Here is a 25297-nt window from a genome sequence, read left to right on the forward strand (position 1 = left end):
TTTTGTAATTTACCGCATCAAATTTAGCGGAATTTCAGCGATATAATTCCAACGTGCGAACATACTCAGTATCAAGTGCCTGCCAACATCTGGTACAAATCAATTTGAGTTCCAAGAAACTACACGAATGGCACACAATTTCGCTCGATTCAATTAGAGCGCAATTCATTTGTTTTCGAATGGGAACACGTAAGCCGACTGATAATACTGAGAAATTTCTGGTAAAGCATTCGCTTCGTCCGAATCGATTCACTGTGCGAAAAATAGGAAGTATGACGATGTAAATAGTAGTTGAAAACCTGTCCTAAATCATCTTTGATTGCATTGTTTGTTGCTTTCTTTTATTTTATTTTTTTTTTCATGATAAATACTTGTTTGAATAATTATTTTTGAACAATTTTTGTCTTATTTTTTTTTTAGTAAAATGTTTTACATCTAGTATGATATTTCAAGCAGAATTCTGACGATTTGGTTTTAAAGGAGTTCATAAGCACACAGAAAAATGTTTGGCATATACAAAAATTGCGAACATTTTTTTTTCTTCAAACGTGGAATGCTTTCAAATACTTTAATGAAATAGCGAAGAACACCATAGGAAAAACGATCAAAGTTTTTAAAATGAATTCTCTTTTCGCGTTGGAACAAAATGTGAATTGGATTGAAATATATGTATATGCCTCTATGGCGGCCAAATCTAAACGTATTCGTTAAAAGATGTGAAAGTTTGTGAGTGTGTGAATGATTTTAGTTTGTTTGTTTGTTTGCTAGTCATAAGTAAAGTGTCAGAAAATAGAAGAAGTTTGATTTTTGCTTAAAATTCCATTTGATTTCACCTTGAATCAATGCACGTTCAAGGTATTTTCTTATCCATTGTCTTACTCTTACTCTATATACTTTGCATCGAATGTGTCTCAAAATAGGATAAAGTGTTTAATCGATTTATGCTCCTTTTAGATTTAGATAAAGTGATAACTAACTAAGAAATTTACATAGGAAATATGCGTATCACTAGATTTCATTAGAAAGTTAAGTTAAATAGTTGGTGCTTTGCAACAGTTTTATTTTTCGTTTTTCTTTCAGAAAAATTCAATTGATGAGATTGAGAAAGGAGTAAGTTTATTGAAGGCTTCATGATATAGTTCGTTTCGTCGACGGTCGACATTCCTTTGGTTTTTATGTTTGAAAATAAGTGGTTTAAAATAGTGGTTGCCTAAATAGAACTAGAATGGTAGTACGTACTACCGGTAATTCCAAATCCGAACATTGTTCCACGATATCGTAAACCATCCAAATTGTAAAAATTGAACAAATAGACTAATTTTCTGCAAAACTTTGAAGGTTAACTGTTGTTTTTTATATCGTATTTGAGAAGAACACGAAAAAAAACTTCCGATATGAATATATGACTTATTTGTATTTTTTTTAGAAAAGTAGTTTATTTTGAGACTATAATACAATTAGAACTATATGTTACTATTTGGATGGTTTACGATACATTTTCAAGTTTTGAAAGAAAATCCCTTCAAAAATTGTTGTAAAAATTGTCTTTGCAAGTTTGTTTTTAACTTGATTGAAGAGGTTCAATTGATTGACAGGAATGGACAACAATAAAACCATCAACATAATCCTTTTTCGACCTCACCATACCAAGAAATGGGCGTCAAGTGTATTGATTTCACTGAATCAATGCTATTTACAAATCGAAAAATTCAAACACATTCGTCAGCTGAAGGTCTTGTGAAAAGAATTCGCGTGAAAAATTCCTTCATTGATATGAATCTTTTCTTCTAAAACAAATCATTGCATCTTCAATGACTTGAACTTGAATTCACTTTCAAAGAATGTTCAGTAATCGAACTTCAGTTCAACCGCAGCTGAATTCATTTGTGAAAGAATGCCTAAATCTTTTTTTGTTTTCTCTGTTTATTTACAATTAGAGTAAAAATTTGAACAATAAAATTGATTGTTATGGTATAAGTACTTGATAATTTTGTTAATTTGAATAAATTTTAGTAACATGTTAATATGATTTGTGTAATCTATCATTGAAAATGCTTAAACAAAGTACACGAAATTCAGAAAAGATAAAATATCGAAGCTGCCATCTCTTCTATACATAGTTTCCTATCTCAATTCATGCTCGAAAATCGTGTTTCTCCCTCTCTTTTTCTGTCTATTTCGTTCTCTTATTCACTCTAAATAGAATATTCCAAAAAAGACTAATTTTTTTTTCAAACGAAGAACAATTTCTTCAGAAGAATTTCATTAAAAACTGAAAAAAAGTTGAAATTCCTTCATGCCGTTCTTCAATCTCAAAAATGTCCCGTTTACAAAAATGCACTTCAACATTTTCCCTAAATTATCCCGTCGCTAGACGTGTTAATGTCTACTCGTTTTGAAACCTTTTCGTAAATTCCCCTAGTAATCAGACGCAAGCTAAATTTGAAATTGTGTGCATAAGAAAAAAGTCCTAACGTTTTGTGCAAAATATGAAATTGAAAAAAGTTGGAACGTAAAATTCGTAAATCCATAGAGGCGTAAGTTGAAATTGTGCGAGATTTGTGTTAGTTTCATCGCTAATAATTTTTTTTTTGTTTAAACATACGTTTTTGGATAGCTCAACATTTCAGCATTTCGTATGCAGCGACTACACACAAACACTGCGCTCTCAGTTTTTGTGTAAAACTCTCTATTTGTGTGTAGTCGATGTCGCTATGCACATCAACGCACGCCACTTATACAGTGACTTGCGTCGTCAATATGCTGGGATATATACGCTGCATACGAAATGCTGAGACGTTGAGCCATCCAAAAACGTATGTTTGTTTTGTTTATAATATTATAGTTTATATACATGACTTACCCAACGCGCGGAGCTAACGTTGCAACTTGTGTCGAACAATCAATGATTAAAAGCTAAGTTATTTGTGACAATTTCGAGAGAAAAAAAGGATTGTAATTGGATTTCGATGTTTGATTTATGAATGAGCACAATGGAAAAATAAATAAGGAACATCGAAAGCCATCCACAGTTTATAAAGTAGATTAGATGCTGTTCACGCACTGCGATGTCGATGCGTTTAGTGTATATATTATTCGATTGGATATTCAATTTCGTTTATCTCATGCCACCCATATGGTTTCGATTGCTGTGTGCTTTACTATGGTTGAGATGCCATTCTTATTCTAGCCGTTGCTCTTGATTTATTATGAATTTCAGCCGTACGCAGAGTTATTCCGAATATGTCTTCGTGATATCGATTTTGATCCTGAAGCCGGAAAAAGATGAAGTAATTTTTCGATTATTGTAAAATTAGAACTGTCTCTGGCCGTATAAATAATGGATCAGTTAAAAGCGAGCTCATTGAGCATTGAAAGAAAAACAACAATAACAATAGCCGGGTCACAACCCAAGATCAGGCCTGTCGACAATAACGACAGGGCAATAATAATAACGATAACTTAAATATATTAACAATAAAAATCCTAATAGAAAAGACAACGGCAGGAAACGACCATCATACATACAAATGTATCATAAGTGACTTACCCTTAATGCCAATAAATACTTTTCCACTTCCGATTCCGTTTTGCCCTCTTTCGAAGCGATTATTTTTCTAAATAGATAGACAACATTAAAAAGAGCATCACATGAAAATAAACCGTCATCGTCATAATAAACATTTTATGATGTTTGCACAGAAACCACCAAGGCGTTTCGTGTCTGTGTGTGTTTGTTTGTGTGGTGAAACCGATTAGAAATAATGCAATAAAAGCAATGGAATGGTCGAGAGAGAGAGAGAGAGAGAGAGAGAGCGAGAGAGAGAGAGAGAGTGAGCAGATTATTCACATACCTAATCGTTAAGTATACGTGTTCGGCCATTGTAACATCTCCACACACGTAAATGTGGCCCTCTTCCGTTACGATTAACTTATAAATGTCGTCAGCTTCCTTGGCAGCTAAGTCTTGTACATAAGTCTATTGTGTTCCCATTTGATGTGTGTTTCGCATGACAAAAATGAAACAATAATCATTATGAAAATTTGATTAGTTCGGTTTGAGTGTATAAAATGTGAATTTTCGTCTTTATTTTGACTGGTCATTGATTGCAAAAATTCTCAATTGGCACAAGAACTCTTCAAAAAAAAAAAAAAACTAATGACGTCCAAACATTTTTGACAACATATACCTTGGGGACATTTTGTTCTCTTGATAATGCTAAAAAGACTCTATCTAAAATTCTCTTTTCGACCATATCCTGCTTCTCGTCACTGTACAAGTCCAACGCTTCAGTTCGACACCCGAAGAATAGCCAAACCTTCGGTAACTGTTGAATAAAATACAACAAAAAAGTATTAAATACTAAGCCTATAAGAACTTTTTAACAAAAACAACAACAATAACAACAGCAACAAAAAACGATCTGTTTCGAATGTTGTCAAGTTGTTTGGTAAAATGTGTGTGTGTGTGTGTGTGACTGAATGTCAAGAATTACTTGTGTATTTGAATCTCGTTCCTTTAAATAGTCCCAATGTTGCCAGAATGCTCGGTATGGAGCGATGCCTGTGCCGGGACCGATCAGAATGATGGGCTTTGATGTGTCTTTTGGTAAATGGAAACTCGATGCACTGTTTGAATCAAATGTTTGGAAATCATTGAATTTCGGAGACATTTCAGGAGAAATAGAAAAAAAGCGAAAGTTGAGTAAGGGGAAGTTTTCTTCACATCACCGAAGAAATATAGAGAAAAAAAGATTGGAATTGCCTTACTTTCGCACAAACAAGTATAAATTCTCATTCTCTTGAAGTCCTTCTAAGTAGTTACTACACACACCATAATGCTCAGCACCCTCACCGTCTTCGGCACGATACTTTACGACAGCCACCGTCAAGTGGATCTGGTCTCGACATTTATTGGGACAAGATGATATGGAGTAGAATCGCGGTTGCATCGGCACCAAATTGGCAATGAACAATGATGCGGGCGGTTTGCACGATGGAAACTCTTCAAGCACTTCAAGCAAGTGGGGTAGTCGCCAATGGCGCCAATCTTCATATGCCGACGATTCCTGGAAAAATTGCATAACAAAAAGAAGATAGAGAGGTTGGTGATTTAAACTTGGTGATTTAAAGCGATGATTGGAAATTTGATGAAACGTAAACATTGTTTATTTAGACAAAAAAGCAGAGGTAAGAGCTATGGAAAAATACTGGAGATACTGAAAAATTTGGGAAAAATATATTCATAAAAAAAACATTTCACTATTTTCTTGCACAGCTCCCAATATTTTGCCGTCTAAATACATTTTTCCTCATTGAAGAAAAATAATAATGAAAACGAAAACAACGGACGTATACAAAAACAGAATTGAACGAAAATCAAACAAAATAAAAAAGAACCAAAAACGAATGCAAACGGTATGTTTACACAATGGAAATGGTATAAATTACATTCGCTAGTATGTTAAGCCGTTCTTCATCGGCTTTGTCTTCACAGAATGTCGCTAAGAGTGTTAACAGTTGTCGTGTTGGTGGTGTTGTGATATCCAAGAATCGTGTTAATAGCGTCCGCAATGAACAGGCTGGTAGTTTTTCGTGTGGTTCCCAGCTCTTTGTAACTCCTATAAGCAGAAACAAATCCATGTTATGTTTCATTGACATGCATTCCATGTCATGAAGATGAGATTTATACGAAAAATATTTAAAACATCGTAAAAATTTCGACAACAACTTCCTTACCGTTGGTCGTGTGATTCTCTTTGAGCAATTGCAGCTGTAGAATTTCATCGAAATTATCAATGCCGTTCAATCGATTCAAAATGCCATCAACGATATTGGTACAATTGGCCGGGAATATGCCGACATGATCGCCGGGCTCGTAATGAACGTTGTTTGCCTCGATTTCGACTAAGATTGTTGACCGAGCAGCGGTGGCCGACCGATGTAAATTACGCGGTTTGACTTTGGTTCGACCGACCACGACATTTTTATTATGATATTTGCCCAATTGAACGTCAAGTGGAATGGTCTCATTCACAGGCACTAAACGAACTGTATCAATGGTCAGTGATTCGCTGTGGAGTGTAACACTTGAGAATGATTCGTCCGTGTCCAAGCAGAATGTCTCACAAGCCACCTATCAAAAGCATAAACACCATTGATTCGATTTATTTTTTATATATATATATATCGTCTCGAACAAATAAATCCCATTGAATGTGTGTATTTTGAGAGGGACAGAGCTCCCTCTCCGAATCAAATTCGATGCGAATCAATTTACCTTGAAGACTTCCGGTGCCCATTTTCGGAAGGCATGCTCTTGACCGCACATTTCATCACCATAGGCGATTTTGGTGAGTCGTTCACCACCCAATTCGCCCAAAATATTATCCACATACTTGCCGTACGCACAAAAGTTTGGATAGGCCGATGAACCGAGTGCAAACACAGCAAAACGTACATTTGACAATGGGCCGAATGTTTCTTCCGTGTACGTTTCAGTGGTTGAACCGCGCAACGAGTCCAATCGATCCATTTTACGCACCTGTTGGAAGTTCACTTTGCCAAAGTCAGACCGGGAATTGGCTCTCATGAATGACTTTGATGACACCGTTATGCTGCAACGAACACACAGAAAAATTAAATGATTTTTCTTCTTTCGGAGAAGTTCTTCCCTTACAACAGCGACATTATTATGCTGGTGTATGCGAATAATGAAAAATCACATGACAAAACAAAAGTGATTTCTGTTTTGATTGGCTTGCTTGCTTTGGAATAGAATATGATTATGTTTGTCTCACAATAAAAAATGTGTCATAAACGAAAACAAATGTGCAAACATTCCATTTACATCGTGAACACGATACGTTTGTTGTGCCACACAACTTCCTAGTATAAAAAGAAAGGAACGCGATAAGAATGAAATGGAAAATGAAATTTACATCACACAATTTGTAATATGCGGCCGGGAGTTGTTCCAACTGAAGCACAAAAAAAAAACCAGCAAGAGGGAGACTGGCTGACCCAAAGACTCTTAGCATAGCTAGTAAAGTCTTGAGTGAATATTTATGCAATTTCACAGTAGACAAAATGCGTCTGTCAACGCCATGAAAATGAATGGAAAAAAGAGAGGGGAAAAAACGAGAAAAATTACCTCTTATGATAGTCGATGCTGTCGCCGCTCTCTTGAAGCTTCATCGCGTATAATCCTTGTGCGAATTCCTTGAGATTGTAAATAGCACAGCACATGCATTCGTATAAATGCAACAGATAAACATATCCCGTCGAAATTGTAACGATGAGAGATTTATTCAGTGTGTGTGGACGTTGAAGAGATTGCCATGTAAATAGAGGGATAAAAAAACAGACAAACATGTTGAAATGAATTCCAGCAGTTTTTTTTTCTTGTTCTTGTGCGTCTGTAAAAAGTTTTATTTTCAAGTGTAGAGTGGATGTTGTTGTTTGTTTCTCTGTTTATTTCAAGTGGAGGGAATTTTGTTTGGCATGTGTTTTTTTCTCGTGCCACTCTCCGTTACACGTAAGGTTCTTCCATTTAAATTCATGCGCAAATAAATTTAAACAAATTGTATGTTCTATATTTGTCGAGAGTATGATGTGAACAAATGAAATAGGTCAATTTTTGTCTCTCTCTTTCTCTCTGAATGTCTAAACTTTCGGCCAGAAAAACATTCACACGCGTGTCCATCCGATTGTGTGAGCGACAAGCTTCCGCATTGTTGCGTTGAGATAAATTGCAAATAAAGATTAAAACCGACACAGAAAAAATGAAGGAATTTCGATTAAAAAAGAGATGGAAAAAAATCCTCAGCATTCTTCGAGGGAGTTTTTATTAGAAGAGTCCTCTTCATCGAAAGAAGAGAGCGAAAAGAACTAGAAAGAATGGAAAAATTGCTTTGATTGTCAAATAAATATGATGATCTTGATTGAATCGTATCGCATCCCATACGAAAATTGGAATGTTTTTGTTAGTTCATTTTTCTAATGGAATTTGACTTTTCTCGTTATTTACTCGTCTATTCATCTAGGGAAAAATAGAAAATCAAATCCTTTTATGACAAGAAGTAGAAGAAGAAAAAAAAACGTAGCGGAAGTGGTTTGCGGTAGTCAAAAGAGAAAATTCATTTGTGATATGACATACACAAACACAGAGAGAGGGGTAGAGAAAACACAAAAGCAGCCCCAAAACGATTCTATAAAAATCACGTTTAATATTCTGGCAGTCACAAAAAAATGCGGTGAAAAGTGTAACATGACACTAAAAACGGTATCATCGTTCGGATTTGTATGCAGGTATTCGCCTACAAACCGCAACCTCCAATGTCAATCACGTATCAATAGGTAGGCGGTCATTGGTATTAAAATAGGTAGAATGTGAACGATGAAAATATAAATTGAAATTTGCGGATAGAGCATCTCAATAAAGTAAGCCAACACCTTCTTGGCTGAATCACCCATGATATCATCAATGATGAAATCCTACGAAATCCGACGTGCAGTGCTTGAACCGTGTTTGCGTCATATCCGAACAACAAAAGACTTGAACGAAAACGAATTTTTAGCCAAACAATATCATTCGGTTCGCATCTTTGACTTAAATTGATTTACATTTTTCCTTAACTCATTTCGTTCTTCCATTTCATTTTACGTTTCGTTTTTTTTAATCTATTTCGCGGGAACGCAAAAAAGGGTTTTTCTGGTGTTTTAGCATACCTCTCCATTTTCAGGGGGGTCCCCATTCCCAAAGGTAGAAGCGATGACTAGTAAAAGCGCCTCATGCTCAATGGAAGAGATGTCGTAATCAGACATGCAGTAGATCTGAAAAAAAAAACCGTAAGCGACGTAATCAAAAAATTGAATGAATGATATGAATATGTTCTCGAAATGAGGATTTATTTAGAGCAGCAGATAAAATGCCAGAATTACGAATGGCACGAACAAAAAAAAACAATCATGAATTAAAAACGGAATCGTTCTGTAAACAATACCCGGTGCAATAGAGCGTATGATTTCCAAGAGGCATTTTGCACCCAACAAAAATTTAATAATCCAGCTAAAGTTAATAAATGATAAATGGGCATTTGTTTTATCCAATTCAATGAAAATTATGTAGCTCTTGCATCATCTGGCATCAGTTTTTGGCAAAAAAAGTATGCTTAATCTATTCGATCCCAAATCGCGTATTATACGCATCGTTGATTTATATGATAGAGGATTTATTCAAATTACACCATTAAACCAAATGTACACCACAGGCCATAAGTTTGGATACCCCTATAAATGAATTTGGCCCAAAATTTTTAAATTTCAAACCGCTTGTCCAATTTCAACATGCTATACGTCGTTGGAAAGGTCTCGGAGAGTACGTATCATTTTTGGTATTAAACATTAGAATCGGCCAGCTTTTGGCCAAGATATGGCTGATTGAAGATTTCGGCCAAAAATTACAAACGGTCATATCTTGGCCAAACGCCGGCCGTTTGATGTTTAATACCAAAAATCACATCTACTTTTCAAGACCTTTCCAATGGCGTATATAACTTTTTAATCCGATGGCCCGTTTAAGACTTCGATTTTGGCTCCCACAGCTCAAAGGCCAAAAGATGGCCATAGGCCGGCCAAATGTTATCTTCCAAATCATCCATTCGGTCAGAATTTCGATATATTTTCATATCCAATACTAAATTTCAAGTGAAAATGTTCAAAAAACTTAGAAATAAACGTTTCATAGGGGTATCCAAACTTATGGCCTGTGGTGTATTTTGAATGAATCGATAAATTTATTCGACGCCATTTCTATTCTTTTTTTTTTCCATCGATCAAGTTTTCTGCGTGGGATTCCAGTGCAGCATGCATTTGCAGATGGATTTGGGTTTTTGGTGCATTTTGAGAGTGTCACATCTGAACTAATTGCATCAAATCTGTCATTCTGTTTGATTACGGTACGTGTTATTTACAGACGTTGCTTTCTACGTAATTCACACACTTTGAAATGGATTTGGTAATTGTGGTAGAGATTTGATTCAATGGGAATTTTGGGTCGGATTTTGTTTTTTGATTCATTTTCATCTTAGCAACAGCCACACGTGTGTTTCTCTTTAAATACAGCCGTATTTTGAATCCCCGTTCGGTATTTTCGCATTCAACGCTCGACTCTCAGTTCATTAAGCCGTGTGCTGTCGGAGCTGTTTACAAGGCACAGTGGGAAGAGGGAGAAACTCACAGCCATGTAAATGAAATATTTGTCGGTACAATTGCGAAAAACGAATGTGAAAAGTGTGTGTCGTCTATTTTAAGTTTGGCATTAGGCTTGGCGACTGGATTCACAAGGCGAATGAACACAAGGGATAAGAAATGAATGCATACACGAATAATTTCGAGTGAATTAAGTCATCGCTGGAATTGGACATGGCGCATACCGTGCACAATGTGTTGCTTAGAAGTTTTGCGAGTGTGTATATGTGCTAAGACTTGTCGTCAATCAATTTTCAGTGTGCTAAATACACGGGTTTGCTTCTGACAAACACTCGTCGTATGCTAATTTTCAAGAAAATGTAACGAATGTCTGTTTCATTCCCGATGATACCATATCTTCAGCATCACTCGTGAGACTCTTTCAACAATTCGCTAGAAAGAAATCCTTGTTAAATTCTCTTTTTTTGTGTCTAAACTTTCTTTTTTCTTCGGCTTGCCCTTAAAACAAACCGCAATCGGTTAAGCAAATTTTCACATTTATTTCGGTTATGCCAACTCGACGTGGGGATAGAAATGATGACGTGATGAATTTCAGCCATATTTGCATTGTCGACTCAATTCTCTTCTTTTTGACTCGACTATATTTGCAGTGCGGTTGACGTTGCCCCAAAACTTCCGTATGAATGCGACGGTTGAAAAAGTAAGTTGTCGAGCACAAGAAAATTGACGCTGTCATACACCAACGTTCTATCTTCATTTCCCAAAAAGAAGAACTTGTTCACCTTCTTTTATGGTCTAAAACAACTAGGACACCGCATATTTTATACCAAATTTTTTTTAGTTTGCTATCAATGTACAGCAATAGATCGTTGTTTACTTTAATTTTGTAATATGTTTCTATTGTTGTCGTTTTTCATTATTTGGCGAATAATAATATTCGCAAATGGAAAAGTTGACTGGTTGAAGGTGAAAGCACTGTTATTTTCATGTGAAGGAAATTGGAAGAAGCTCAGAATCAATTTTGGAAATGAATAAACATCATTTTTGAAATGACATTTCGTTCTCTTCTTATGCCATTTCACTACGGAAATTAACACGGTTCCTACACTTTTTCTTCCAATTCTCTATTACTATACACAGCAGGTTGTGTAATGTGATTGGCAACTATAAAGCGAACTGAGAATTACAAGCGTTTCTTGCTCCATGATGACAATCAAATGACATCTATTGTTCTTTCGATTCAACGGAACGTTGATTGTATTTGCAGTGCACACTGTACGTACACACCAAAAAAGAACTGTGTGTGTAATTTTCCAATTAGGTGAAATTGGAGCGATTCTCATCGAATGCATTAAAATCGAAATCAATATTATGTAAAATCCTCAAGCGTTATGACTCTTCAGAAAGCAGATGGTTTCGACACTTTCGATTGCTCTCGAAAATTGATTAGTTTTCACTGGTTGATCTGACACTAATTTCATGTTCACGAGTTGTAATGCAAGCTCAATTAATGCAAACTTGGTTGTGTATATATATATATTCTCGCAAAATGAACTGAGATGCAGTTTGTCAATGTCAATTCTCGAAACTTCCATATCTCCAACAATATTTCAATTACTGGAAGAGCGAGTATTAATGGTTGGATGCTGCATAATAGTTGTGTTTGGCTGCATCAATGAAGTCATGTTATGGTTGAATCGACATGTTTCCAAAAAGTGCCTGTACAAAGCCAAACGATAAATAAAGTTCTCGGTGGCGGCGGCGGCGGCAGTGGTAGCGGTGGTGATGAACGCGAACTTGCACTCCCACACAAACACCACGTCGGACATCTGCAAGTGAAAGCAATTAGCTAATGTGTTGAATACGTGTGAAAACAGATGCACAAATTATCCGCCAGCATTTCATTCAAATGCAGACACAAAATGCAACGCGCGCATTTCCACGTATGCCGTATTAAAATCTCTTATTCTTCGTTCGTTTCTCTCTCGGTCTCCATCACTACTATGTATGACGCCAAAATGAATGTGTCAATTTTCACGTGCTGAATCCAAAAAAAGAAACATTTTCAATTCATTCGTAATTCCCATTCAATTGCCAAACTAGTTTCAATTGAAATGCAATCAAAATAGCTATTTAGGAGACGCTTGCAATTGAAATGAAAATTTTCTGCCATTGATGATGCTAACAATGGCCCCGGTCCTATCCATTCGAAATCTGCTTACACACACTCACAAATACATCTCGCACAAACGAACGAGTGCCGTGGCAATTTGATTAAACGCATTTATTTTGATGCACACATCCGTACACAATAGATCAGGTGACCCGAACCCTCCAATAGCCGGAATCAGCATTTTAACACATTCTATATTTATACGTACCTGTGCGTTGAATGCATGGCCCAAAAGTTCAACCAGTTGTTTTGCATACTGCTCCGATTTGCCCGTCTCTGTAGCATACAACACTGTGGCTTTGATACGACGCGATAATGCACGACCAAACAATTTAGATGTAAATTTCACCGCTCTGGTTAATTAACGAAATGGGTAGAGGAAAAAAATTCAGGAGAGAAAAAAGAGACAAAAAGAGAAAAAGAAATTTTGTCTGGTTTTACTCTGTTTGCATCTACAAAAAATGGACTCAAAGCTCGACAAACAACGGGGAAAATATATCCATAGTTAAATGAACTTCGTTTCACATTTTAATTTAATGGGTGGATGAGGGAGGAGGAATGTTTCATTTGTTGAAAATTCTAATCGGTTCGAATACAAAGAGTCTGAATATGGTAACAATACCGAATGTAATCGCAATAATACAGATAATTCCAGCTATGTGTTGGAGCGAACGTTGTGAATGACTTGACGTGAAATCAAGTAAAATGTACGTATAGTACATGTATCCAAATGCATTCAGTCTAAATTTTGCAAATGATGTGAATATCAACGAAGAAGAAAATCATCAAGAAAATCGACACATGACCATCATACTAAGTTATATTAGAGTTTTCGCTCAACTGAACTCGAATGCATTCGCAAGAAAATGCGAAGCTAAGAACATTCATGGTGAAATTTTCTATCGTTGGTACACAGCATCAAACGTGCATAAATATATGCAATCTGTCTGAAGCAAGATTCTTTAACGAAATTCGTCGTTTTTTCTCCTTCTCTCGCTCTTTTCTGTGAAACGTATAGTAAATCTGATATGATAATGCTGGATTGTAACCACAAATTACCTGGCAATTTGCTTGAAATGGAACTTGCGACGTGGTTTGCGTGACTTTGATTTATCTCGATCTTTTTTCCATACGTGGCACCTATAGGCGGGTTCTTGGTAATCAAACGATGGTTTTAAGTAATACAACGCCATTTCCTGATGGAATACCGGAAGTACCGACGATGACATCGGCGGAACAATCCATACCCAGTCCGCTGGACAACCGTTTCTAAAAGCCGGCACACACACACAGACAAAAACGATAAAAGCAAATAGAAAAGCAGGCAAACATGAAATCCATGTTGAATCCATCCACCACTCGTTCGTTACGCTTGTTATGCAAGTACAAACTGTGTATGGATTTTTGGTCAATTTTCAATTACCTCAGTTTTGTTTCATTTTCCAAGTGCTTCATGAAGCTTTCGCTGGCTGTATGATGATCGACAATGGTGACATTGTGGCTTTGATACGAGTGCAAAACAGCGATATTCACTTCAACAAGTGTTTTGTCCTTCCACAGTGATGTTGGAGTGCGTGTGTCGAGATCCAGTTTCTGAGCAATTTTCTATACGAAATAAAAAAACGCATGCGGTTCAATTCAGTGGTGCAATTAAAATCAATGGACTGTGAAAATGTAGCGAAACAACGGAAATATAAACAAATGGCTCATTGGTGAAAGCAAACACTGTAATTGCCATCCATTTTGAATACAATGTTTCAATCAATACGTTTAGTAAACACGCGAGAGAAAAATACTGTGCCACTATGGTTTTTGTTTGGTCAGTTGTTCGCTAGGACTCGCTTTTTGTTTTCCTGTTCCGCTGAGAAAGCAATGGAATAACGAGCAATTCATTTTAAATGACTGCAAACGATTGACTATTACTTTAAAAGCTCATATGACAAGCGTTTGCAATAGCTATTGCATTTTTTTTCCAATCGCTTCTCTCTCTGCTTCTCTATCGCTCTTTCTCTTGATACACCGACAAGTTGACAGATTTTATTACACTGTTCATCAGTCACGACATCGAAAAATGTCGATTAAGCTGAGAGGATATCCTGCACGTATTTCATTTACTTTTTGGCATTTTATGATTGAAACATTTTTTGTTCTGGATTTCACTCTCTTTTTTGTATTTGCGAGAGAGGAAGAGAGAGAGAGAGAGAGAGAGAGAGAGAGAGAGAGAGAGAGCGAAATGGATGCAATTGCAATATATGCTTTATTTTACCCTAAATAATGCGCAGTGTGTGTGTTCAACTCACTTCGATTAAATTTCTCCGATTCACGTCACATAGATTTCTGCAACCGATTTCTGTCGACATATACCATCCACTGAACGATGTGGCTGTGAACTGAATGCCACCGCAATCAAACATCATGCTAGATACGGCTGGCACCGCATACCATCTCAAATTCAATTCCGAAAACCATGTATATCTGTTAATCGAACGGAGAGAGTGGTGCGGCAGGTTTAGAAATGAACAATAACACATACACACCACAAGATAAAAGATGAGAAATAATTCGAGAGAACCGAATTGCTGGTGCTGCTGAGCAATTTGAACAAGAATATCGATTCGATTCGGTGGTGAGAAATGATTCTCAATCAATTGGAACATTGGCAGCACTAGCAGCAGTAGCAGCAGCAGCAGTTCGGTTGACCGCAAAAAGTTGAATGACATAAATGATTAGCTGATGCGGTGGCGACACTTACGTGGGATGACTTAGTGGAATTTCAAGCACTAAATCCGGTGGGTAATCAAAATAATCTGGATCATGCCCATTCGCTGACACAACCAATGGTAATATATCCCATTCGGTGCCCTTACCTTTCCAACCGAGTTTCGTACACACCTAAGACGAGACCAAATAATTGAAAAATTGATTTCATTTTTTCCCTCTCGATTTTTGTTGATGTTCTGATTCATTGGACTGTAAACGACGATGCTCATACCTCGGTAAATTCCACATTCACTGGATCACCGACGACACGGCCGTCGGGCGACCGATAGCCAGCATATGAAATTAATTGCGAATTCCAAATGCGATAATCATGACGACCGTCCGTTCGCTGTGGGAATATCGTTATGGCCGATCTGTTTGGTGTCCATGTTCACAACCAATTACAAACAAAAAAGGCAAAATCAATTACAATCCATTCGAATTTACAACTATAAATGTGTCAATTTGAAGCAATAAAAGCGTTAACTCCTTTTTTCTATATATGTCCAATTTTCATTCGTTTCTTTTTATTCAAAAAAGTTAATGTTCCCATATTTTCACTCGATTACTGTTGAAAGCATTTTGCATATTGGATTTATGATATGTGCCATTCTGAATGGGATGTTGACACTTACCTCAAATTTCCCTTATTCGTCGCATATTTGATATGATTGCAAATGGCTTCAAACATTCCGCTCGTTGTGGTTACCAATCGACAATCGAATACCTGCGACAGAAACAAATGAAAACAAAGAGAACAACCACATCCAATCATTTACACATTACAATTCGATGACGAACAGATGACATAAATGCATCATCATAAACCATTGCTGGTTGATTAATCGATTGCACGCTGATTTGCCATGTGTAAATCAAATCACTTTACCATGCAGTCGCAATAAATACGACGTTTTTTCGGCCTGGATTTTAATTACATTTTATGCAACAAGTTGAACGTTGAATTGATGTTTAATAGTTCTGCGTCTGTGTGCTCGGGAAAATGGAGCACATCTCATAACACATCATGCAAGCGGTGGAAACGAAGCAGAGAGGACGTGTATGCAGAACAACAACCAGCATGTAAACAACACAAATAAATCTCGATGAAGAATATATTCAATTTTGTTGTCATTTGTTTTGTTTCCGCTTTTCTGCTGTGAATGTGAATGGGGCTATTGCCGTTGCATATGATACAGCATACGGCTTCCTCCGTGTGACGTTTTGACAGCATATTCCCATTTTTTTTTAAATGCCGCATCACAAGTGGTTCGCCGTTTATTATTAATGGAAACAATATTTTTCCCCAGAGTGAAAACAACCGAACGAAATTGAATTTTGCCATATACCGTTTCATAACAATCATTAAATGTTGTAAATGCGGCTTCTTCGTAGCATATCGTTCAAGTCATGAGATTTTAACGTGATTTTTTCCCTCTCTCGTTTCTGTTGCACTTCTTTTCTCTGTTTTTTCTTTACTTTTGTCAATTTTTTTTTTCTTCATTTTTTTTGCTATTTTTTCTTCTTTTTCTCCTTGTTTTTATTCACGTAATAGATCTTATCCGATCGTGTAGATAAAAATTCCATAAGTTCGTGATACGTTACCTGTAGTTTGGACCATTGAATTCGACCGATGCAACGGGCCGAATTTCTCCAGGCCAATTTTGCACCATAAATCAATTCCGTTTCAGTCAGATGATATGTTCCTGTTGCTTCAATATCCTTTTGTACTTGTTTAAATCGGGTTTCGTGTGCCGGTGATTTGTGTCTGTAATATGCGTGCGAATAGAACAAAAGACATAAATATACAGTATGCAGACACAGGCAAAAGCTTAGCTTCGAAATGAATGTTCACAGCTAATATTGCAACGACGTTTGAACATTACTTATGGACAAATGACACGCAACTATCGTGTCATCTTATTACAAATATTCATCTTTTGTTTGCTTCAAATTGTACGCTGCGTGATGTAACATGATAATCCCTTTAGAAATTCTAAGATTTAATGCTAGAATCCTCTTCATCGTCTTTTTCCACACGCAAAATTCTTCAAATTTTCCATCAAACACCTGTTATTTTGAATGGATTTTCAATTTGTTAAACTGTCACTTCGTTAAGGAATCCAATGCATACAATGCGCGTGAATGTTGAATTGTTTTCGGAACAATGCTCTCACTTTCAAATGAAACTAATTCAAATGTGTCGGCAAACAATAGCGATAAACCGTAAAAGCGCATGCTATCATAAATTTTGTGGATGATATTTTATTAAATTTGCACAAAAATAGCACAATAATACAAAAGCCTACCCAGCCTCATTTCATCATAATAAACAATAAACTAATTGGTGTGTGTCGGTGTGCTTCCGCAAGCAAAATGTATAACTAATATTTACCCTGAGTGGTGAACCATTTCAGCAAGTTGGTTGGCAAAAATGTGCGGGTTAAATTCTTTGAATTTGATTATTAAACCGAATTACTTTATCATAAATAGTGTAAGAATTTTTTATTGTGGTACTGGATCAGTACGCTGCCAGAAGGCTATACGAACCAACAGCTTGAAATCAATATTACTCTTCAAAGCAAATAAAATTTTCATTTAACAAATATTTTAATTACACATTTTTTTCCATTTACTGCTTGTGGGATTCAAATGTAAAAAAAAAATACTTGTGGGAGCTTTTACTGAATCGAAACGTACCCTCACCATGTAGGATTTTTTAAAGTGAAGTTCATTAATTAAATTTCATGTGAAGCTTTATTGAACAATAAAAATGCATTTAACTGAATTATTCGAGCATATTTCATCGTCGAATCGGCGAAGCGGGAGTGAAAAAAGATTCGAACACATGTTTTAGCTACCTCAGAATTGAAATGAATTAAATAATAACTCGTAGAAATGTGTGAAGATTCCGAAGAAAAAACATGTGCGAAACTCTTCGAACACGAACATGCTTGCTTCAAAGAGCACCCACATTTTAATCCTTTCCACACAGCACAATATTACGTTACTCCATATATTGAATGTATAAAACGCCTGTCGGTATGCTATTATATGGTGCATACTTGATATTCGTTTCATTGTTCCCACCGATAGAGCGAGGACGGGAGAGAGAGAGAGTGAGCGAATGAGAGCAAAAGATGATAGAGCGTGCTGTGATGAAGTAATATTTTACACTTTTCCAACTGTAATAGTTCATTTTTGCCTGTAAAATTCTCTCCTCCGCCAAGGGAGATGAGTGTATAATCTTCGCCTTGGATTGGCGTTATGAATCCACTCGACACAGAATTAAGAGCGTATAAGCGGTGAATATATGTGGTTTTTTAAGAGCATTTAAACATTTATAGCATATTCACCTATCAGCACCAGTGAAGCAAGGCATTGTTTCATCATTTTCTCTCTATTCTCCAGCACGGTGAAATCCGTGTGCGATACCGATAAAATTCTCGAAAAAATACAAAATCTCAAGCTGTATTTCACAACATCGTCGTCGTCATGTGCTTGTTTTTGTTAGTCGTTCGTCGGTCGACTGTGTATCGCTTCACTTCATCATTTTGTGCTTGCGTGTGCATGTATATTTAATAAAAATCCGCACAATTTTGGTTTTGATGCTCCATTTTCAGCACGGTTTCGGTTGCATTTGCACTAAATTACACACCACTTGACCACGGAAATGCATGAAATTATGCATAAAAATATGGCTGTCATATTTTCCTGTAAATTTATTTTCCGTGCGAATACGATGAGGTCATTTGTCATGAGAGAGCGAGGAAGGGAGCGAGAACCAACTGTTGCTTGTTTGATTTATGTACATCGTTTTCGCAACAACACCTTTTTATCATTAAATTAAATGTTACATGTGTCGGCCAATTACGACCGAGTTGAAAGAATGGAGGCATTTAGGCTGTGTGTGAGCGAATGGGGAGGCATTTATCACTGTGTGTGTTTGTTATTGCAGAAAAACCGGAAAGCTGGCACTTTTTTCCCTATCTTTATGTGGTGATGTCCCCTTGCAAGCGATAACACTTGACAAGGCCATGCCTATTGTGCTAGGTGCAGCTTAATGCCATGTAATCCGAGGCTGAACGCCTGTCAAAAGTCGGCTTTGCATGTGTCAAACTATGACATCACTTACACAAATCACACTTTGTTGTTGAGACTTTTCTAAGTCGATGTGTCTTCATCGAAATCTTTGAATCACACTCACACACACAACCAACACGTTCAAAAATCAAATCAGCTAATGTTTTCCACTATTCTCTACCTCTCTCGAAAAAGGTTAAACTAGTACACATGGAAAATCTGTTACTGTTATTCAACTCCCATTCAAATATCGAATATTCGCATAGCAATTCCTGGAATCGAGATGATAGCTGTATTTTGGTTCAGTTGGCAAATTCAATGTAAATATTTGCAAACGAATTCATCGGAAAACATAGTTGAAATATCGATTGATGACCTTTTTCGGATCGCATTCAAATGCAGCAAAAAAAATTATTCCTGCTTCATCCGTGTAGCGAATAGATGCGGATTGATTTGTAATCAGTTTGCGATTTGTTAGCTCAACCGCTTGTGACTCGCATTCATTTCGAGTTCACCTGAGCGTATTTAATATATAGTTTGCACGTTTCCTCTTTTGAATAACGTATTAACAAATTCCGCCGACTCTGAATACAGTCTTCGCCACAGAATATTTTTTTCCCTTTCTTCTCTCGTCTTCTTTTGCGATGCTTGGATAATTTGATATGGAAACTTTTTCTTTCCAACTCTTTTTTGTTCGTTCGGGTTTTCGTCGTGAACTTATTTTTCATGCAGTTCATTGTATTTCTTGGACAATGTTTCGATTCAGGTGGAATTCATACGAATGAAGGTGAGTTTCAAATTTTTTTTTTATCGTGACGTTACCGAATGACTTTGAAGTGGAAATGTCGGCTTCAGCATATTTTTTTTTCACGCGAAGGGGAACGAGAATATTTTCTATGATTTTTCTCTCATAGAAGAAGTCCAAATGGAAAACTTGTGGGCTTTTTCGATTAAGTAGAACATTTTTTCCGTTATTTCCGCTCTCTTGGACGCTGAAATTTCTCAAGAAGAAAATGAGCGTGCCATTTAACTTCTGAGGAATATGCCGTCGATTTGACCCAATTCAATAGTTCAATCTTCAAGACGATCGGATGTAGGAGTACCATTTCGATCGTGGAAACCCCCTACAAAGGTAACTCAATTGGATTTTAGATCGAAAGAATTTCATTTTCTTTCTCTTGTGATACTCATAAAAATACTTCAGTCTCGGCATGAATTGCATTAATTGATTTTGCAATCATTACCCAAACCCTGCACCCAGATGAGCATTGTGGAATAAGGAAAATGAGAATAATGGCCAACCACGTTCAAAATGCAAAAAAAAACCATTTTTCATCAACTTTTTTTAATTCAAGACTAACAAACTATAATTCTGCTCTAATTCACATTTCTTTTACTACTTCGGCCCCGTTTTCCTTTCAGTTTCATCTCTTTTTAATTATCTTCTTCTTTTTATAGCATTTGAAACGGAAGAAGAAAGCGGTTAAAATGAGACTGTGTGGTCAACTGCCATATATTCCAGGTTGACAACAAGGAAGCATGGTCTAGCTACAGCCAAATGAATTACGTTGTGACAACGTCAATGGCATCATAATTTTTTTCTCTTCGCTTTTCATCGTCATTCATTAATAATATGTAATCTTGGTTGCTTAGCACACCGTCACAATGGCGAGCTTGTGGCCCATAGAATGTGTTTTTGGTATTTTGAGCACATGGTTCAACTTATATATCGTATAAGTGCTGGTTTAAAGAGGGCATTTCGCATTCGAGACATCGCATCTTCTTCATGCGGTTGATGTAATGTCGCCCGACACGCTTCTTTTATGACACCATCCCATTTTGATTATATGAATCTCTTTCTCTCATCAATTGAAACTCACTCATTTCATCGTAGCGCTGACGTAAATAAACCAAGAGTGTATTGAAACCGGAAGCGAATGAGTCGAAGAAGAAAAAACCACATTCAAACGCTTATCGCTTGCTTGACAATTTATTGATCCTAAAAACATTTTATTGATCTTATTTATGACGTTTGCATTAAGAATTACGATTGAATGCTTCAAAATTGTGGCAAAAAGGTTTGTTGTTGATTTATGCGGAGAGATTATGGAATGTAAATAGAATGCCTGGTTCATATTTTATTGATGAGTTAATCGAAGCAATTGCCAGAATCTTCATTCAATTTTTTGAAAGTGTGAAAAATAAATAGACAAAATGCCCTAAAACACCACCGTTCTAATCGAATCTTTGCTCTGGAAGAAGTGAAACAATCAATATTTACTTCCACTTGCTCCGCTCCGATAAAGAATCTCATGGAAAATACCGCTCAAATTGAATTCGAATAGACTCACTGGTGCATGCAGTGGCAAAAAACGCGGTGGAAAATATTGCAATGTTTTTTTTCTGTCTTTGTATTCGATTCAAGGGAATCGAATAGAATGGGTAACAAAAACTCGACCGCGCAATCAAATGAACGGTTTGAGAGCAGAAGAAAAAAAAGTTGGAAACCAATGCGAATGGAATTACAAAATGCATATACAAAAAATTTCCATTGAGCATTCTTGAAGTGTATCGATTGAAGTATTTTATTCATTGGATTTCACGATTTTTTTTATATTGCATCAAACGAGTAATTCTGAATCAATTTAAATAATTGAAACTGTGCCAATCTTTACATGATCATTTACCGTGGAAAGCTACACACAAAACGATACGAGCTCTTTTTTGTTGCTGCTGGCGTCGAAATGAAAGGAATTCCAATGAATGTGGCCATTTGATACGAAACAAAACAATAAATATTTGTGCTGCGGCGATATGTATGTAAAACCGAAGCAATCGCGAAACTCCATATAAAAATCATTAAATTAAATCACTTTTATGGTTTTTTTTCTCTCGTTGTGTGCGCTTTTTGTTCATTTCGTTGCACCGCACTGTTTTATGTGCATCCGTTAGAGGAAGAGTGTTGCAAACTACTGTGTACGTACGTGTTGCACACGTGCTTTGGGCAGTCCGCAGTCGGATGGAAAAGTGCACGCTCCACGAACATCACTTATATCTGTTGCGTCCACATTTTTTTATTCCCTCTCTCGCTCTCCCAACCCAACCCCAAGGTGCAATAAAACTTTTTCCTTATTTATTAATGAAATCGCATAAAAAATGTAGCTACGAATAAGAATCGCTATCTGGAAATGTCGGTTGCAGAATGTTGGAACATATATATTTCATTTTTCTTCGTTCCATGCATGCAACAATGAATGAGCTTTATCACATGGCCAATGCTGATTCGAACACCGAGAGAATTGCATTGCTTTTCTTCTTCTCAGCCATTCACCGCTCGTGGTTTTCACGCCAACGCAAATGAGCCAATCGAGAAAAAAAAACGCAAATAAAAATTATTCGAAATACAAATCGTTTTTATTTATGTTGTTCTGCTGTGCATACCGTTATGTCACTTTGCATAGATCTTCTGTTCTGTTTATCTTAAACCATCCCGTGTGTTTTGTGAAATCACCGTGAAGGTACGACATAAAAAATTCACCGACATAAAAAGCACAGTCGATTTTATGCGGATAAATGCGCTCGATAATGTTCAATCGTTCTAATTTCATTATGATGTTAAAAGGGAAAGCACGCGTGCACTCGCTCTCTCTATCGGCAAACTTTTTGCATTAATATAATTACATTTTAAAATCCCTTTGACAAACTCACTCGCTGGTAACTCACACAATGTTGTTGCTTCACTTGGCACATCAAATTTGGTTTACCGAAACTAATTTGTTGCTTTAAGATGATTACAGATCTTGAATGGCGGTTTTCATCGTGCTAGTAATACTATACTATGTGCGGTATGTAGAACGGACTATGTAGATCACTTTTATGACATTGATGACACAAGAAATTGGATGTACTTATATTTTACTTACCGTCGAATCGATGTGAAATATTGGTCGAGAAAGTCTTTAGCATGTTCAAGTATCACGTCTGGCTTGCGCGCTTCGGTTGTGATTAATGGGAAGTTTGCACCGTGCACAATGCTCCCCATGCAAATGGCTCGCGAACACGCCAACGCATTGCTCGGTGTTTGCTGCAAGGAAAAAAGAAGAAGAAGAAAATCATGATGAAGACAATGAACAGTTGTGGTGATGAAATGAATCCGGTGTGCTTTTGTTGTCCATCTAGCTCACTCTCTATCTTTCTCTCTCTCTCTCTCTCTCTCTTTCTCCTTGTCTTTCTCTTTCTTTCTTGCTGCTCACTCACTCTGTCTATCTCTGAAAACCACCGACTGCGGCGAAATCACAAAAACCCAACTAAGGAATCGTTCATAGTAGCATTATGGTAAGGGAATTTCCACCACAAAACTTCACTGAATTATAGTTATCAGATAAATTTTTCAGAAAGTTTCTCAGTGCCACGCGCGCAAACAAGGATACGACAAGGATGTTCAGTCCAAAGCATCGCTCTTCATATATATACAATTCGGGATACGAAATGGTTTTTTTGTTGTTCACAAAATGGTTTTGCTTTTGTATTCGATTTACAACAGACAACGAATTGCGGCTTATTCTCTCTATCTCTCTCTCTTTCTCTCTCTCTCTCTCTCTCTCTCTCTCTCTCTGTGTGTGTGTGTGTGACTCTATGAGTGGGTTTACGTTTCGCTTTCTATTTCGCATCGATCCATGTACGAATCACGTGCATTCATATGTGCTGTTATGATATGAGTGGCATATGCATTTATTCATTGGGAGATCGAGGATACGAACATTTTCTTTGTTCGGATTGAATTGGAATATAAATACAATCGAAAAGGATAATCCATGCGCTATTCGCGCTCTCACTCGATTCTTATCGACCGTGTTCGTATTCGGTGTGTGCATGTTTTTGATAACAACAAAACCACGTCAAAACCAACCCCCGGGAAGCGTACACAAAAATATAATCTCGACGTTTATAAACCAATGCGCATCGTTTTGCTATTAATCAGTGTGTTGCGATTATTTTTGTTGTTGCTATTATTCAATTGGTGAATTGACGAGATAGCCACTCTAAATGTAAACACATACGGTACGGATACAATACACGTACAACCATTCACATTCGAATTTTCAATTCTTTTGAACGTTCATTTTTGGAAATGGTTTCTATGTGAAGGCGCTTGTGAACATTGTATCGACTACTGTAATTCAACGCAAACTACAAATGTTCACTCGAAAATGGATTCTCTTTTGAATGACTCGTCCAGAGCGAGCAAAAATGTTGGTGCTTATCAAAGCAATAGCTTAATTGAGTTCACTACTATGTTGGTGGAAATTTTGTGGAAACTCGGTTGAATATTACTTTTGCTTCCGCTTCAGTGCCACGAGAACAACTGTGAATACAGGCATTTTCAGCCTATTCACTTTGGAAGGCCCTCAAGCGAACTAAGTGCAAATTATCGGATTTTAATCAGACGACCATTTTTTTCTCGTAGCTTCTAATAACATCTATTCTTGCCATTTACACTAATTAAACAACGCCATTTCCAGATGATTAGCGAGCATAACACGAATGAAAAAGAAGACAAACATCAAACGATTGAAATATGGAAGTTGGGCAAAGTCAATTTTCTGATCATTAATTTCTTTTTACAGACGACGAACGACGTCTTTCGTCTCGCCTGAAGTCTTTTTTCTTTCGACTTTTTACCCACACTCACTCCGTCGTTCACTTGTCATTATCTAATCGCTGCTGAAAAATAGATTTCAACGCTTTTTGCCTGCAGTGGTGTTGCAAAGACTGCAACAAAAACGAAATGAAACGAGAAAAAAAAAATGTGAGTAGCATTAATCCAATATGTCATTCCAATGGATTGGGTGTGTGGGTGTTTTAATTCAAATAGAATGTATCAAGCGATTATGAAATATGACGAGTGTTGGAGCAATGGAAGGTAAAATAAAATAAATCAATGATTACTTTTGTTATTGTCGTCGCCATTCGGATCATACCAATTTTAACTCATCATATTTGCGCTCATAAACCGTGCGAAGGTGCACAAAGAGAACGATTCACCGTGAATTCGTAAATGAAAAAGTT

At 36.7% G+C, this 25297-nt stretch overlaps 1 protein-coding gene across 1 annotated transcript in view; it reads right to left on the reverse strand.

Moving 5' to 3' along the window:
* Window positions 1-2769: 2769 nt before the first annotated feature.
* LOC129566863 (nitric oxide synthase) overlaps window positions 2770-25297 on the reverse strand; it is a 36437-nt gene continuing 13909 nt past the window's right edge. The window contains exons 2-21 of the mRNA XM_055443160.1: window positions 23152-23312; window positions 16751-16913; window positions 15781-15872; window positions 15378-15519; window positions 15138-15277; window positions 14686-14860; window positions 13809-13990; window positions 13445-13654; window positions 12594-12738; window positions 8731-8835; window positions 7154-7221; window positions 6281-6617; window positions 5740-6136; window positions 5452-5621; window positions 4771-5069; window positions 4497-4629; window positions 4191-4328; window positions 3855-3979; window positions 3551-3617; window positions 2770-3269 (exon numbers count right to left, since the gene is read on the reverse strand). Of these exons, the coding sequence (XP_055299135.1) occupies window positions 3162-3269; window positions 3551-3617; window positions 3855-3979; window positions 4191-4328; window positions 4497-4629; window positions 4771-5069; window positions 5452-5621; window positions 5740-6136; window positions 6281-6617; window positions 7154-7221; window positions 8731-8835; window positions 12594-12738; window positions 13445-13654; window positions 13809-13990; window positions 14686-14860; window positions 15138-15277; window positions 15378-15519; window positions 15781-15872; window positions 16751-16913; window positions 23152-23312 (3357 nt within the window). The 3' untranslated portion in view covers window positions 2770-3161. The remainder of the gene's footprint in view (window positions 3270-3550; window positions 3618-3854; window positions 3980-4190; window positions 4329-4496; window positions 4630-4770; window positions 5070-5451; window positions 5622-5739; window positions 6137-6280; window positions 6618-7153; window positions 7222-8730; window positions 8836-12593; window positions 12739-13444; window positions 13655-13808; window positions 13991-14685; window positions 14861-15137; window positions 15278-15377; window positions 15520-15780; window positions 15873-16750; window positions 16914-23151; window positions 23313-25297) is intronic.

Source organism: Sitodiplosis mosellana, unplaced genomic scaffold (assembly GCF_009176505.1).
Source record: "Sitodiplosis mosellana isolate CC-2019 unplaced genomic scaffold, AAFC_SMos_1.0 Smas_scaffold_5, whole genome shotgun sequence".
Taxonomy (NCBI): domain Eukaryota; kingdom Metazoa; phylum Arthropoda; class Insecta; order Diptera; family Cecidomyiidae; genus Sitodiplosis; species Sitodiplosis mosellana.